This window comes from Palaemon carinicauda, chromosome 4 (genome assembly GCF_036898095.1).
Source record: "Palaemon carinicauda isolate YSFRI2023 chromosome 4, ASM3689809v2, whole genome shotgun sequence".
Taxonomy (NCBI): domain Eukaryota; kingdom Metazoa; phylum Arthropoda; class Malacostraca; order Decapoda; family Palaemonidae; genus Palaemon; species Palaemon carinicauda.
The window spans coordinates 32,824,048-32,840,863 of NC_090728.1; the positions used below are offsets into that span (position 1 = coordinate 32,824,048).

Here is a 16,816-nt window from a genome sequence, read left to right on the forward strand (position 1 = left end):
CTTGGACACGAGAAGGTCAGGGCCTTCTTAACTCATGGCGGACTGCTGTCTATGCAAGAGGCTATTTACCATAATGTGCCCATGGTTGGCATTCCCTTAATGAGTGACCAACACCTCAATGTACGTCAGGTCGTTAATCTGGGTATTGGCCGAGAGCTCACTCTGGAGACCATGAACTCCCATTCCATCATGGAGGCAATAACAGCAGTCATCGAAAACCAGTCCTACCGAGATCAGGTCAAGATAAGGTCAGCCTTATTGAAGGACCAAGAAACTTCATCATTGGACCGCGCTGTCTACTGGACCGAACACGTCCTTCGTCACGGAGGGGCCCAACACCTCAGATCAGCTGCTGCCAACATGTCCATCCATCAGTACATGATGATCGATGTAATAGCTGTACTTACTCTTGCAGCTGTTGTTCTGCTGTTCTGTCTGAAATGGCTACTGAAATTCTTGTACTGTGCACTTCTATTTGCTCTCAAGAAAGCATCTACAAAGTTGCAAAAGTCAATCAAAGGTCATCTCCATATAGAGTAAATGAGTGTACGCTGAAATAGCTGTACTGAGATGGATCTGAAAGCTGATCTCATTCCTTGTAATGTGTACCTGATATAATAGCATTTTCATTCTCAACTTTCTCCCAGTTATGGATACAATCATTCATTCATAAATCTTTGAAAATGTCTATATGATAATCATTCTTCATTTCTATGTTTATATTATCATCAAAGAACATACTTTTATACCGCTTAAGAGATTCTATTTTTATATCTGCAAAAACCTATTATATGAATAAACAAATCTATAAATTTCGTTTTTCAATTCCCTATAACATATATATACCTTTTAAAAATTCTCTAAACAAAATGATGAAATATTGAAACATGAGGAGGATCATTCCTCATTTTCATGATATTACAGAAAAGAGTATTTCTTTTGGTTTTAAATTCATTATGATAAACAATTGATGAACCTGGTTAGTTCTACTCACGACCTTTGTCTAAACAAAATTTTAGGAAATGAATATAAGATGAAAATATATTCAAAAGTATATTTCGTGAGGCCTCTAGAAAGTGAAGACTTCGTCTGGGAAATAAACTCATTATTGGCCTATCCCCTTTGTATATTGTGTTAGTTAATAAATGTAAGGTACATTTATCTGTAATATGTTTACACTGCAATTTCCCTTTCATATAGTTAAAGTGACGATGAAAGGAAAACTTAATAATTTTTATGGGACGATTCAGTACATATGCACCTAATAGAGAGAAAGAAGTTCATATTCCCCGTAGTGATTATCCCAATATCTAACACGAGACGACCTCTGGTGAGAAAATTGAAAAAAAAAAATCTCTTATTCCCAAGATACAATCATTCTGTTGACTTAGAGAAATTAAAAATCTCATTAACTATGATATCATACTTTTGAAATTGTGTAGGATATGATAAAGGACAAATATTTTCCCTGAATAATCTAGATTAGTTTTCCCATAGAATTTTCTTAAACACTTCTTATAAAGCCGATCATTTATCCTTTTGCCACCTTGATCACAACCATGCACGAGAAGGTATGGAATAGTATTAGGTTCAAGAGTATAAATAAATAACATCCACATAGTTTGATTGCTCATCCATTATTATTCAAGTCCGTATATACACTATCCCGTTAATTAAACATATAAAGCTACGTAAAGCCATTTAGCCTTGTCTCGGCTCTCTAACTAAATATCTGTGTGGAATTATATTTAATCGACAGTGAATCACAGATTTTGGGCTTATTAAACAGAATTTGTGACAATATACTAAACATTTAGGTACTTTGAATAATTATTCAGCTGATACTGAACCTCAGACTGAGTTTCACAGCAGTGGTGCCATCCGGTGTGTCCTGGTCAAGCGTTGATTTATCTGCTCTATTGATATAAGAAAGCCAGTGAGTTCTAAAATTCGGATTCTACAAAGCGAAAAGATTAGAAATTGACACTAAGATCATCTAAATATTGGAAGTATTTGTGAATTTATTTCAAAATGTAATATTTCAGTATAATCAATGACATCCATCGTGAAAAAAAGGCAGCCATCTTGAATTTTTATGTGGCTATAGGGTTTTTTCAAAAGAGTGATTCCAAAGGAGTGTGTGTGCCAATTTTGGTGCTTGTTTCTGGAAATGAAAGATTCTCCTGAAAAATTGTTGTGATCTGCGCAACTAAAAGGACCCTTCGAAAATAGAACTTTCAAGTGACACTTGAACATTGAATAAAAAGGAAGTCAAATTTGGTGATCTGTCATTATCAAGTAAGTAGTTGATCCTTATAAGAGAGCAATGAAGGGGTTAAATTGATCACACGAATTTCCTTTATTTTAATCTTTATATGCTGAATATAAATTCCAATCATAAGTAGAATTCACTTATGACTTTTTATCTAATTATATTTTTACTATTTATTACGGTGAAAAGAAGGACCTGTAAATTTTAGAGATGGTTTGTTTCATTAAATGCTTGGTACTTCAAAGTGTCCTTCCTGCAGCTGTTAAAGGATGTTGAACAATTTGACTTGACTCCTCCTCTTTTCAAATTCTTCAAAACCTGAAGTGGTCGAGTAACGACAGAGGAGACCAGATTCTGAACAAGACTTTGCTAGTGTCCGAACCATTAGAGAATATCTCGAGCCTTTAAAACTTAGATGAGCACCTTCTTGGTTTTACTATTATATTTTGACATTAAGCATCATATTTTTAAAGCGCTCTTCCGGATCCAATACATTTCTCATCAGTATAGACAATTTGTTATTCTGCATTTGCCATAATCACAGTTTTCGTGCTTTGATTGACACGGTGAGTACCAAGCAGATTCAAGGCAGTTACGGTTATGGTAACTATGATATATCCCTGAGCCTTTTCTGTTGCCTCATAATAATTAATCCTTCTTTTCTGCCATAATTTGATATTCTTTAAATAATCTTTCTTTTTGGGCTCAAGCCATGTCGTCCTGATGGATGGAAGTTCCTATAGGGTAGCTTCCTAGGGTATATTACAACTACGGCGATATTCCCAGAGAATTTACCTTAAGGTACCAGAATTCTAACTCCTGGAGCGAATATCCCTCGTGAAAGGGATATCGCGACATATCAGAGGACGTATTCTTGACACGCCACATGGCAATCTGCACCCCGAACAGAGATTTCGTATCGCAGGGGGCAATTGGCAAGAAACGAATTCGGGAAAGAAAAAGGGGGAGCCGCTCCCAAGGCTCCCTATCTCCCGTTTCGTAAGCGTGCCTGGCGCCATCTGTATTCCTTTTTGCGTAGCTTAACAACTCGGTGTTTTTTCCTGTGTTTCTCGCAAATCTTGGATTTATTCTACCTTTCATGGCTTCTCCAACTTCGTCGGCCTCTGATAAGTTGAGTACCATGTCTTTTATGTATAAATGTAGGCTCTTGGTAATTTTTTAGTGATTAATAAGGTTTAATCTTTGTTACAAGAGCCGTAGCCTACTAGAGGCGTCATGGACGCTGTCGCTCGCTAGGTATAAGTTTAGTTAGTCAGAGCGACATTCCCGGTTGTTTTGCTTTAATAAATTTTAGCTATTTAGCGTTACATAGGATTTCCTTTCGTGCTTTCGTATTATTTTGGCGAAGTATTCGCCAATTCTGGCCTACGCTAGGCCATGTAGCCTAGTCGTTTGGTCCTAGTACTTCATGCATGATTTTGGTTTTTCCGAGTGTATTAAAATTTTATTGAAGCTTTAGGCTATGTTTTATACATTTAAGATTATGTGGAATATTTCCAAGATAGTATACGAGTGAGTTTCGGTGATTTAGGTAATCGATTCTCTTGGTGCCTAGGCTAAGTTGCTTATGGAGCCTTAGTATACTTTCTCATACTCCCCGGTTGCTTTCTTTTCTTTGGAGAAGGTATGCAATCCCTTTCCCTCTGTTTAAGCCTTGGGCTTATCCCTAAGTGGTTTATCTGAATTAATTTTCGATAAAACTAGACTGGGGTGTTACTGTACCTTCCTGTTCCAGTAAGTCTGGTTCAAAGAGGGACAGAACAACAGAGTTTTTAGTCTGAGTCTGTGTTTGTCTGGCTTGGGGTAGAGTCTCCCTCGCTGGCCTGACACAGACATAGGAGGCTTAGCCTCCTTAGGTCACTACCGAAGGTTTCTGTACGAGATGATTCCTTCTTTTGTGATCTACCAGACTAGTCCTTGTTGCTGTTCTCGGGGGAGGATAAGTTTCTTTCCCTGGGAGTAGCAACACCTTCCTTGCTTTGGTGCTCTGGGAGCTGGCAAGTATTGCTGGCCTCCCCCCTTGGATCTCCCTTAGGCTAAGATGAGTTTCTTGGCTGCGGGTGATCCGTCACTAAAGCAAGGTTGGTAGGACCCTCTTTTGTCCCTTCCCCCTCTATCTCTGTAATGGCCTAGCCATTACAGTACTGTACGTCATTCTACATCTGGACCTAGAATAGGTTAGGATGTGGAATTGACTCAGTCCTTGCCGGCCGGCAGAGCTGCTGGCCGGCAAGGGTCTTCTGTTTTGAGTGCTGCCCGGACCTCCCTTGGTCCCTCATCCATGCCTGCCTGCAGAGTCAGACGGCATTGGTCAGGAAGCCTGAATTAGATTCTCCCCTTCCTTATATGCACTCTTTTGGATTGCCGGGCTTGGAGGTAGTGTACACTCTTATCCCGGCATCCATTCTGTTTTCTTCTAGTGCTGTACCCGACCCGGCTGCCGGCCTCATAGGCCGGCAGCCGGGCAGTTGTAGTCCTCTGGTTCTTTTGCTGCCTGCTGGCATCGGTCCTGTACCTCTGCCGGCCGACTAATGTCAGCCCTTGTCTGCCGGTCGCCAAGAGTGTGGCCGGCAGCCGGGTACTACCTTGTGTAGTGGTCGGTCAGCAGTCATTGCCGACCGACATTGGCTGTGCCGGCCGGCAGTTACTGCCGGCCGGCACATGCATTTGAACCAGCGTTCTGCCGCCTTATAGCTGTTAAGTAGTATACTTTAAAGCTAGTTATGGTGTGTGCCGGCCGGCAAGTGCCGGCCGGCACATAACCTCCTATACTGTACCAGTATTCTTCAGTATAACAGATACTGTAAGAAGAAAACTATAGTATGGGTTTTGGTACAGCACTGTGTGTTCTAACACTTTTGTGTTTTCTTGCACAGCCCTTTGCTGTTGCCCTACAGATAGGAAAGTGAGTTCTTTCCTGTCTATTATCCAGGATTTTAAAATCATTGCTTAGGTGTGAGCTCCACCTGTTTCCTCTGGAAACTTTACATTGGTTATTCTAGAAGAGATTAACCATTCGATTTTATTATCTGGAAGGCTGCAGCAATTGGTTGTGAAGGAAACACAAGTGTGTGTCTTTCGTTCCTGAATTGTTATGCTATACTATACATAGTTCACTTGATACTCTTGGAAATTTCTTCTCTTTACAGAAGGACCCTCCGAAGTGCGGAAGTGTCTTCTGCAACGTCCGCAGCAAGAGCCTCTGCGGACATGAGTTTGGTAGGAGACACGCAGCATGCGCTGTCTCCAAGGGTGATCTCTGGTATTGGGACCCTCAGGTATGTACTGTGTGCATTAATCTAATTACGGAGGCCCTTGATTCCCCTAAGATGGCGGAATCAAGGGCTATAGCAAGGGAGAAGCTTTGTACCTGGGTAAGGGGCTTCCAGAAGAACACCTCTGGACCTTATCTTCCAAGTGAGAAGATGAGGGCATATCTTTTCCCTAAGGCATCAGCTGATGCAGTGATTCCCCAGCCTCAAGAGGAGATCCCCAAGTTCAGATCCAGGTGGATGCTGAAGTCTCGGTCGCTATGCAAGACATCCAGTTAGATGACAGGATGTCTGTCGTGGACGAGCGTCTGGAGGAAGACCTCCTGGCAGAAGCCCAGGGTGAAGTTCAAGCCCCAGACGTTGTAGAGGATGAGGTCGACGAGGTGTCGGCTACTCCGGTTCAGATCCCGGAGCCTATTCCCTCAACATCGGCCGGTCTCCCAGTAGAGCCGGGACAGGCCCTCTCCTCCATTGTTGGAATGATCCAACAGATGCAGAAGGAGAATCAGGAGAAGGCGGCTGCAATGGAACTGCGGATGCAGAGCCTTGCGGAATCACATGGGCCCCAGAAAAGGCTCAATGTGAAAGACCTTCCCTTGTGCTCAGATGCTAAACCATGTGTCCGGCTGAGGAAGGAACCAGCTTCAAAGGAGGAGACAGAGCCGAAGGAGGTCATAGTGATGGACCATACTAAGGCTCAAGCTCTGCTTTCATCCTCGTTGAAAGAGAGGGGCTTCTCTAACTCAAAGGTAGCTGCATTGAGCAAGAAGCTCCCTTCCTTTGTGTCCTCTCCTGCTAGAGCCTTCCCCTTTTTACAGAAAGGGTTTGCGGCTGTACTAAAAGCAGTCGAGGCCGACAAGCCTTGCCCCTCCCTGGAGGAGTGTAAACCCTTGTCGCTGGCCCTACCTATGGACCACAAAGACTGGAAGGACGTCCATCTTACGTTCTCAGTTGGGAAGTTGGAGGCTGATATCGCCGGACGTCAGTTCGGCGAGGACCTCCCTAAGCTGTCTGACTTTCTCTTGCAGAGAGAGTTCGAGACAAAAGAAAGACTGGCTGCCTCAATGTCTCTTCAGACTACTCTTGAGACGATGGCAAGTGACCCCAAGGTCCATGAAATGTTCATGGTGGTGGCCAAGACTCATCTGGCCACAGTGACGAAGGACCTTTATGGCTTCGTCAAGGCGAGGAGAGCTTGTAGGGAGTTCGTGTTCACCTCGGCTACGGTGAGGCACGAGCCAAGGAAACTAATCTCCTCCAACATTTGGGGTAAAGACCTTTTCCCTACCGATTTGGTCAAAGAAGTAGTTGATAAGGCCGCCTTGGAGAATAGAAACCTTCTCCAGAAGTGGGGCCTGGCTATCAAAAGAAAGTCTTCCCCGGATGAGGGTCCTCAACCAAAGAGGAAGACTATGAGGACTAGGCTACCGTCTCGGCCAGCCAAGCCTTTTAGACAGCAACATCAACTGCAATTGCCGTTGCCTCCAGTGCCCCAGATCGTGGCACAAACCCCAACCACTTTTCAGTGGGTACCCCAGGCCGTGTCGACACAGTCCACGGCATTCACCCCATCGTTCGAAGGGCAGTCTACTTCCTTTCGAGCAAAGCCTAGAGGGGCAGCCAGAGGCTCGTCTGGGTGCCCCTCAAGGGGAAGGGGATTCAGGGGTGGTCGTGGTCAGGGAGGCAAGACCTCGGGACGGCAGTCCAAGTGGGATGATACCGGTAGGAGGGAGACTTCTGAAATTTCGGGATCGGTGGACCTTCGATCCCTGGGCCCACAGCCTACTCAAGAATGGACTGGGCTGGAGCTGGTACAGCACTCCACCCCCGGGCCTTTGGGTTTTCCAACACTCCACCCCCGTTCTGGAGGAGTACGTTCAAGAACTGTTGGAGAAAAATGTGATCCGAAAGGTGAAGTCCATCAAATTCCAAGGGAGGCTGTTTTGTGTTCCCAAGAAAGACTCGGAAAAGCTCAGAGTCATTCTGGACTTGTCGCCACTCAACAAGTTCATAGTGTATTGCAAATTCAAGATGCTAACACTGCAACACATAAGGACCTTACTGCCCAAGAGGGCATATTCCGTCTCTATAGACTTGTCAGACGCCTATTGGCACATTCCAATCAACCGTCGACTCTCCCCCTACCTAGGGTTCAGGCTACAACGAAGACTATACGCATTCAGAGCCATGCCATTCGGGCTAAACATAGCCCCAAGGATTTTTACGAAGCTTGCGAGCATAGCTCTCAAACAATTACGCCTAAAGGGAATTCAGGTAGTAGCCTACCTGGACGACTGGTTGGTGTGGGCAGCATCCGAGACAGAATGCTTGCAAGCTTCCAGTCAAGTGATCCAGTTCCTAGAGTACCTAGGTTTCAAGATCAACAGAAAAAAGTCTTGACTTTCTCCATATCAAAAGTTCCAGTGGCTGGGAATCCACTGGGACCTTTTGTCACACCGTTTCTCCATCCCGGCGAAGAAAAGGAAGGAGATAGCGGGTTCTGTCAAGAGACTTCTAGATTCTGAAAGGATATCAAGACGCGAACAGGAGAGGGTACTGAGCTCTCTCCAGTTTGCTTCGGTGACAGACCCAGTGCTAAGAGCACAGCTAAAGGATGCAACCGGAGTTTGGAGAAGTTATGCATCAAACGTGCGAAGAGATCTGAGAAGACCAGTTCCGCTTCGGCTACGTACTCTTCTCAGGCCTTGGTCCCAAGCCAGACATCTAAAGAAGTCGGTTCTTCTTCAGCCACCTCCCCCGTCGGTGACGATTCACTCAGACGCCTCGAAGGAGGGATGGGGAGGTCACTCTCATCGGAAAAAAGTCCAGGGGACTTGGTCCAAGCTATTCAAGACCTTTCACATAAACTTTCTAGAAGCTATGGTAGTGCTCCTTACCTTAAAGAAAGTTTCCCCGCGTCACTCGATCCACATAAGATTGGTGATGGACAGCGAGGTAGTTGTGAGATGCTTGAATCAACAAGGATCGAGGTCACCACCTCTCAACCTGGTGATGTTGGCCATCTTCCGATTGGCGGAAAAGAAGAAGTGGTACCTGTCGGCAGTTCACCTTCAAGGAGTCCGCAATGTGACAGCGGACGCTCTATCCAGGTTCACACCGATAGAGTTGGAATGGTCCTTAGACGCAGGATCATTCTCCTTCATTCTGAATCAAGTCCCAGAACTGCAGATAGACCTCTTTGCGACGAAAGACAACAAGAAGTTGCCCCTGTACGTGTCCCCGTACGAGGACCCCTTAGCGGAAGCAGTGGACGTGATGTCCCTCAACTGGAACAGAGGGTCCAGGATTTATCTGTTCCCTCCTCACAACCTTCTGTTGAGGTTCCTCAACAAACTGAGATCCTTCAAGGGGGTAGCGGCAATAGTAACCCACAAGTGGCCGAACAGCGTGTGGTTCCCCCTGGCATTGGAACTACAGCTGAAGTTTGTACCGCTACCAGATCCAGTTCTGACCCAGCGAGTCCAGAAGTCAACTGTCTGCGCTTCATTACAGAAAACCCGGACCCTGCAGCTCATGATTTTCTCTCCCTAGCGGTGAGAAAGCGTTTCGGGATTTCGAAAGCCAGCATAGACTTCCTAGAGGAATATAAGTGCAAATCTACTAGAAGGCAATATGAGTCATCTTGGAGAAAATGGGTGGCCTTTGTCAAGGCGAAGAATCCGCAGGAGATCTCGACAGACTTCTGCTTATCTTTCTTCATCCACCTCCATGGTCAAGGATTGGCAGCTAACACGATTTCAGCGTGTAAGTCTGCTTTGACAAGACCCATTCTATATGCCTTCCAGGTCGACCTAGGTAACGAGTTCTTTAATAAAGTTCCGAAAGCCTGCGCTAGGCTCAGACCTTCAGCACCTCCAAAGCCCATTTCATGGTCTTTAGACAAGTTCTTCATTTCGCTTCTCTGTTGAGCAATGAAGAGTGTGCGTTAAAGGATTTGACACAAAAAGTTATTTTCCTATTTGCACTTGCGTCCGGGGCCAGGGTTAGTGAGATTGTAGCCCTCTCGAGAGAGGCAGGTCGTGTTCAGTTCCTGAATGGGGGAGAACTGAACCTGTTTCCGGATCCTACGTTTTTCGCCAAGAATGAGTTACCCACCAACAGGTGGGGTCCCTGGAGAATCTGCCCTCTGAAAGAAGATGCATCTCTATGTCCAGTAGAATGCCTAAAGGTCTATCTTCATAGAACTTCAGACTTCAAGGGTGGTCAACTATTCAGGGGAGAAACATCAGGCTCAAATTTATCTCTGAATCAACTCACATATTCACATATTTTATTCGCAGAGCGGATCCTGACAGTACACCCGCAGGTCACGATCCGAGGAAAGTTGCCTCATCCTTAAATTTCTTTAATTGTATGGATTTTGAACATCTCCGTTCATACACTGGCTGGAAGCCTTCCAGAGTGTTCTTTCGCCACTATGCGAAGCAAGTAGAGGAACTAAAGAGATCTGTGGTAGCAGTGGGTCGCGTCGTTAACCCTACTGTTTAACTCTGCGAGGAACAGTGGTTTTAATTGGGACGATTAATTCCAGGGTGAGTGTGTAGTTACATACTGTACTACAAACTAAGTGAGGGCACTGAGTTGCCCATGTAGACTGTTCCATTTCCAAAGGTGAACCTAGCATAAGTGCAGACATGTGTGCCGAGCGTTTCTAACGCTAATGTCATTGATTTGTAATACAGACTTTTATGACTTTGATACCTCGGTATCTTAAAAGTGGCATTTAATGTTTTTTCTTTCAGATAAACAAGTTCTGTTTACTATCATACTTATGCTTAAAGTTTTGGGTTATCCCCTTCTATATATATATATATATATATATATATATATATATATATATATATATATATATATATATATATATATATATATATATATATTTGTGGTTAACCTGTCTGTTTATTGTCTGTCAATGAACTTGTTCTTGAGAACCTTGCGTCTCCTTCACCTGTGTCAATTTATTGGTATAATTGAGCATTCATTCTATGTACCTTATCTGGGATAATTCTAATAGAATTGTTCCTTTATGCAAGCTATGTTGCATTGGTTTATGCTTTCCCTTAACGGGAGGACCCCGTCCCATAAGGGGACGATGGCGGTTTTACTAGTTTCCTCCTATGCGGATATAAACCTTTGTCCAATACAAGTATTGTGCGGAGAACTGGTCGATATTTCATATTGACGCAGTGGTTCTTTACAAACTATGCTTTACTTAATATAGGGCGAGACCACTATATTAGCTTGCCTGGTATTCATACATAGGTATATGTACTCTTCGAGACTTTTCCAGAGTCTAGTAAGACTCTTCCCTGTAGGGGGCAGGAAGCTCTAACATGGTTTATAGTTAGTTGAAAAGATGTATAACGGTAACATCTTAGGTCTCTAGGTCTAGTCGACCGGGAAACATTACCTCCGGGGAGTACGGCACGTTCTGAGAATCCACAGATACAGTAATGCTCTGGTATACTTCCATCAGGACGACATGGCTTGAGCCCAAAAAACCGATTTTGAGCGAAGCGAAAAATCTATTTTTGGGTGAGATGGCCATGTCGTCCTGATGGACCCGCCCTTGCCTTTCTAAGAAAGGGCTGTAGGACCCCTCCCTACATACAGTATCTGTAGCACCTCGTGTACGCTACAAGGAATACAGATGGCGCCAGGATTGGCGCCAGGCACGCTTACGAAACGGGAGATAGGGAGCCTTGGGAGCGGCTCCCCCTTTTTCTTTCCCGAATTCGTTTCTTGCCAATTGCCCCCTGCGATACAAAATCTCTGGTCGGGGTGCAGATTGCCATGTGGCGTGTCAAGAATACGTCCTCTGATATGTCGCGATATCCCTTTCACGAGGGATATTCGCTCCAGGAGTTAGAATTCTGGTACCTTGAGGTAAATTCTCTGGGAATATCGCCGTAGTTGTAATATACCCTAGGAAGCTACCCTATAGAAACTTCCATCCATCAGGACGACATGGCCATCTCACCCAAAAATAGATTTTTCGCTTCGCTCAAAATCCGTTTTTCTGCCATAATTTGATATTCTTTAAATAATCTTTCTTTTCTGCCATAATTTGATATTCTTTAAATAATCCTTCTTTTCTGCCATAATTCAATATTCTTTAAATAATCTTTCTTTTCTGCCATAATTTGATATTCTTTAAATCTTTCTTTTCTGCCATAATTCGATATTCTTTAAATAATCTTTCTTTTCCGCCATAATTTGATATTCATTTAATTTTTACTGATAAATTTTTCTTGTCCAATATTTCCGTATTTTGCCGCAAAACTCCTTCTTTGTTGTGCATTTTTATCATATCTTTGCTTATTAGTAATGGCTATATAAATATAGATTGTTTATATCATTGATTATGAATTTGACATCTAAATTTCTAGTAGTTATTTTATTCATTCCAATATTTTTTATACATTTTATAGCCTTAGCGATAAGTTTTACGCTTTTTGGTGATTTTCTGATTTTAAAGTCGATTACCCTTTTATTAATTGAAAACCTTCACTATTGTTACAAAGTGTTTTAATACTATTAACATCTATGTAGTTCAAAAAGTTTTACTGAGATTTCAGTAGTGAAAAAATCATAAAAAATATTCTCTTTAACAAGGATCTGATAAAATAAACTCCTTTGCGGCATAAAAACATTTTCGTGTATCAGACGCAATATAAATTCTAAAAAAAAAAAACATGTGTTAAAATTCATTTACAAAATTCATGGTAAGAGAATGTTATTGGATTTACACTGGTAATCATACCAAGTTGTGTGACTGAACTTGCTGGTACTTGTACAAAAAATAAAGTTCTTAATCTTTGGTAGAATACTTTTTTTTAAATTTAAACTTGGTTAAATAAAATGTAAAATTATATATACATGCATGAACAATATTAGTGTTGAAATCATTATATTTCAATTGAAGGGCAATTCTTAAGGAACGTGGGACTGAAAAGATTGTAAAAAGGGCAACCAATGGAATCCCAGCTGAGGCAGAAGATGCAAAAATTCTATAGAGGAACTATCATCCGATATATGTCATTACTCCATACGGACTGTGGTTATCATATCAGACTGTTAGATAATTATCTCATTAAACAAAATAACAGAATTTGGGTCGTATAACTATGAAAAATAAAGTTACATCTGAGAAAGAATAAATTCATATAAAGATATCGAAATATTGTGACGATGTATCTCGGTATTTACTCTATAAAAAGTCCAAAATAAGCATTTTTTTTTTTATATATAGGAATAGGCTTACATAACCAGTCCCCTATAGAACACTTATCAAATGAATCATGTATTTAATCAGTCAGTCCTAATATTTTATCAGTAAAAAAGGTTAATAACATTAAAAGATTATGTGTAGGCCTACACATCAAACTCTCAAATTTTGAAGGAATAATAAGAGCAAAAGTCTAAATAACAATTTCTGAAATCAACTGACGTTTTATCCAAGAATTGATGCTTATGAATTTTGTTTATATATTTGGTTCATATAACCAGACGCTGGGGCTTGGAAGGCCATTCAGTGCCGAGTTATAACTAAGCAAGAGCCCTTTATTTATACTACGGAGAAATTAGTAAGATTATTTCTTATAATTACATTAATATAATCTGAAAATCTCTCATGAAAACAAGGCAATAGATTCAAATTTTTGGTCACTAGGAAACTCCCAAAGTGTGTATTCTTCCATCGGTTTTTATATGGAAGTATGTTGTCTATTTCTCTGTTTTATGAACAAGAATTTCATGCATGGATAATAAACTGATAATGCACGTCGTGTATTCTAACAGGAAAATCTGTCGAAAAATACCTTCGTCAATACTGACGCTGATTAGGTATCAGAGATTGACGAGCTCTTCGGTGGGGGTATAAAAGGAACCACGGGTTTCTGGTCAAGGCATAACCAAACCTAAAGTCGAGCAATATTCATCTCAAGAGGAAAACGACAAAAAATTGTGAGAAAAACTTTTATAGAAGAAAACTCCAATATGAAGATCCTGCTTCTTCTAACTACTGTTCTCTCCTGCGAATGTTCGAAAGTTCTGATGATATTACCCTTAGGATCTGCTTCCCACAAGAACATCATGACGCCCTTAGCAGAATCCCTCGGACGGAGAGGTCACCAGGTTACCATTGCCTCCCTACACGCCGGCTCTGCCAACGCCTCTCGTTCCTTCACTGATCTTGTGGCCGCTGATGCCTGGAACTCTATCAAGAAAGTGACGGGCGAATTTGATGTCTTCAAGATGAGAGAAGCGAGTGGAGGAAAGAACGTCAACTCCCAAGTCATGAAAAAGGTTCTCCATCATCTACCCGAGTACTGTGACGCCTTTTTGAGAGACCCTGGCGTACAGGATGCATGGCGCACTAAGCCCGACTTGATTCTCTTGCCAGCTTTCATGAATGAGTGTGGATTAGCCCTTGTGCACAAATTCAAGGTTCCCTTTATGTATGTAACCACTTCTGGCCTTACGCCTTGGACAGCTGACCTCCTCGGAAACCCTGAACATCCTGCATATGTCCCCAACCAGTATCTTCCTTATGGAGACCACATGAACCTCTGGGAAAGAACACTGAACACAGTTGTAAGGTAAGATCACATTTCATTGTCACTTTATTTATTTCTGAAGTTATAGTAACAAGATATTAAAGAATCATAACAATTTGTCAGTCAATGGCATTCAATTATAGTATTGTAATGGAATAAATCAAAGAATTTCTGTAACAATGAATCTTATTCCTTTATTTCTTTTATCAACAGGTTCATCTCACCATACCTACGAAATCGTCTCGTGATGTCTCGGTTGGATGGTGTCGTCCAGAGGTTTCTAAAGGATCCATTTGTTTCACTTTCTGAAGTAGAGAAGAACGTTTCACTGGTTCTGGTTAACTCCCACTACTCCTTAGGCTACCCACGCCCACTGCTGCCTAATGTTGTAGAAGTGGGTGGCATGCACTGTCGCAATCCACGCCCAATACAAGACGTAGAGCTGAAACACTACTTGGACTCGTCTCCTGTTCCTGTAGTTTTCTTCAGTCTTGGATCATCGATTCGTAGTGACCAATTACCTGCTGACCTGCGCAATGCTTTGGTGTCAGCCTTCGCTCGCCTTCCATATCGCATCCTATGGAAATGGGAAGGAGCTCCTATTGCAGGTCTGTCGGCAAACGTCCTGACCCGTGCTTGGCTTCCCCAGCAGGATGTCCTTGGACACGAGAAGGTCAGGGCCTTCTTAACTCATGGTGGACTGCTGTCTATGCAGGAGGCTATTTACCATAATGTGCCCATGGTTGGCATTCCCTTAATGAGTGACCAACACCTGAATGTACGTCAGGTCGTTAATCTGGGTATTGGCCGAGAGCTCACTCTGGAGACCATGAACTCCCATTCCATCATGGAGGCAATAACAGCAGTCATCGAAAACCAGTCCTACCGAGATCAGGTCAAGATAAGGTCAGCTTTATTAAAGGACCAAGAAACTTCACCACTGGACCGAGCTGTCTACTGGACCGAACACGTCCTCCGTCACGGAGGGGCCCAACACCTCAGATCAGCTGCTGCCAACATGTCCATCCATCAGTACATGATGATCGACGTAATAGCTGTGCTTACTCTTGCAGCTGTTGTTGTACTGCTCTGTCTGAAATGGCTACTGAAATTCTTGTACTGTGCACTTGTATTTGCTCTCAAGAAAGCATCTACCAAGTTGCTAAAGTCAATCAAAGGTCATCTCCATATAGAGTAAATGAGTCTACGCTTAAATAGCTGTACTGAGATGGATCTGAAATCTGATCTTATTCCTTGCAATGTGTACCTGATAAAATAACATTTTCATTCTCAAGTTTCTCCCAGTTATGGATACAATCATTCATTCATAAATCTTTGAAAATGTCTATATGATAATCATTCTTCATTTCTATATTTACATTATCATCAAAGAACATACATTTATACTGCTTAAGAGATTCTATTTTTATATCTGCAAAAACCTATTATATAAATAAACAAATCTATAAATTTCGTATTCCAATTCCATATAACTATATATACCTTTTTTTTAAATTCTCTAAACAAAATGAGGAAATATTGAAACATGAGGAGGATCATTCCTCATTTTCATGATATTACAGAAAAGAGTATTTCTTTTGGTTTGAGATTCATTATGATAAACAATTGATGAACCTGGTTAGTTCTACTTACGACTTTTGTCTAAACAAAATTATAGGAAATGAATATAAGATGAAAATATATTCAAAAGTATATTTCTTGAGGCCTCTAGAAAGGGAAGACTTCATCTGGGAAATAAACTCATTATTGGCCTATCCCCTTTGTATATTGTGTTAGTTAATAAACTTAAGTGACGATGAAAGGAAAACTTAATCATTTTTATGGGACGAGTCAGTACATATGCACCTAATAGAGAGAAAGAAGTTCATATTCCTCTTAGTGATTATCCCAATATCTAACACGAGACGACCTCTGGTGAGAAAATTGAAAAAAATTCTCTTTTATCCCCAAGATACAATCATTCTGTTGACTTAGCAAAATGAAAAATCTCATTATCTATGATATCTAACTTTTGAAATTGTGTAGGATATGATAAAGGACAAATATTTTCCCTGAATAATCTAGATTAGTTTTCCCATAGAATTTCCTTAAACACGTCTTATAAAGCCGACCATTTATCCTTTTGCCACCATGATCACAACCATGCACGAGAAGGTATGGAATAGTATTAGGTTCAAGAGTAGAAATAAATAACATCCACATAGTTTGATTGCTCATCCATTATTATTCAAGTCCGTATATACACCACCCCGTTAACTAAACATAAAGCTATGTAAAACCCTTTAGCCTTGCCTCGGCTCTCTAACTAAATATCTGTCTGAATTACATTTAATCTGCAGTGATTAACAGAGGTTGAGCTTAATAAACAGAACTTTTGAAAATAATCTGAAGATTTAGGTATTCTAAATAATTATTCAACTGATACTGAACCCCATGCTGAGTTTCACAGCAGTGGTGCCATCCGGTGTGCCCTGGTTAAGCGTTTATTTATCCGCTCTATTGATACAAGGAAAGTCAAGAAGTTCTAAAATTCAGATTCTACCAAGTGAAAAAAAATGTATGAATTAACAAAAAGATCATTCAAATAGCAAAAGTATTTGTGAATTTATTACAAAATGCAATATTTCAGTGTATTCAATGGCATCCATCTT

The 16,816-nt window shown here is 41.6% G+C and overlaps 2 protein-coding genes across 2 annotated transcripts; both read left to right on the plus strand.

Annotated features, from left to right (window-relative positions):
• The first annotated feature begins 81 nt into the window (after positions 1–81).
• Positions 82–540, plus strand: LOC137639358 (2-hydroxyacylsphingosine 1-beta-galactosyltransferase-like). The gene has a single exon (XM_068371634.1). It carries the CDS (start codon positions 82–84, stop codon positions 538–540), a length of 459 nt encoding a protein of 152 aa, XP_068227735.1.
• Positions 541–2,740: 2,200 nt separating this feature from the next.
• Positions 2,741–15,524, plus strand: LOC137639022 (UDP-glycosyltransferase UGT5-like). Its single transcript, XM_068371341.1, has 3 exons — positions 2,741–2,838; positions 13,387–14,186; positions 14,358–15,524. Exons 2-3 carry the CDS (start codon positions 13,585–13,587, stop codon positions 15,340–15,342), a joined length of 1,587 nt encoding a protein of 528 aa, XP_068227442.1. The 5' UTR covers positions 2,741–2,838; positions 13,387–13,584; the 3' UTR covers positions 15,343–15,524.
• Positions 15,525–16,816: the final 1,292 nt, after the last annotated feature.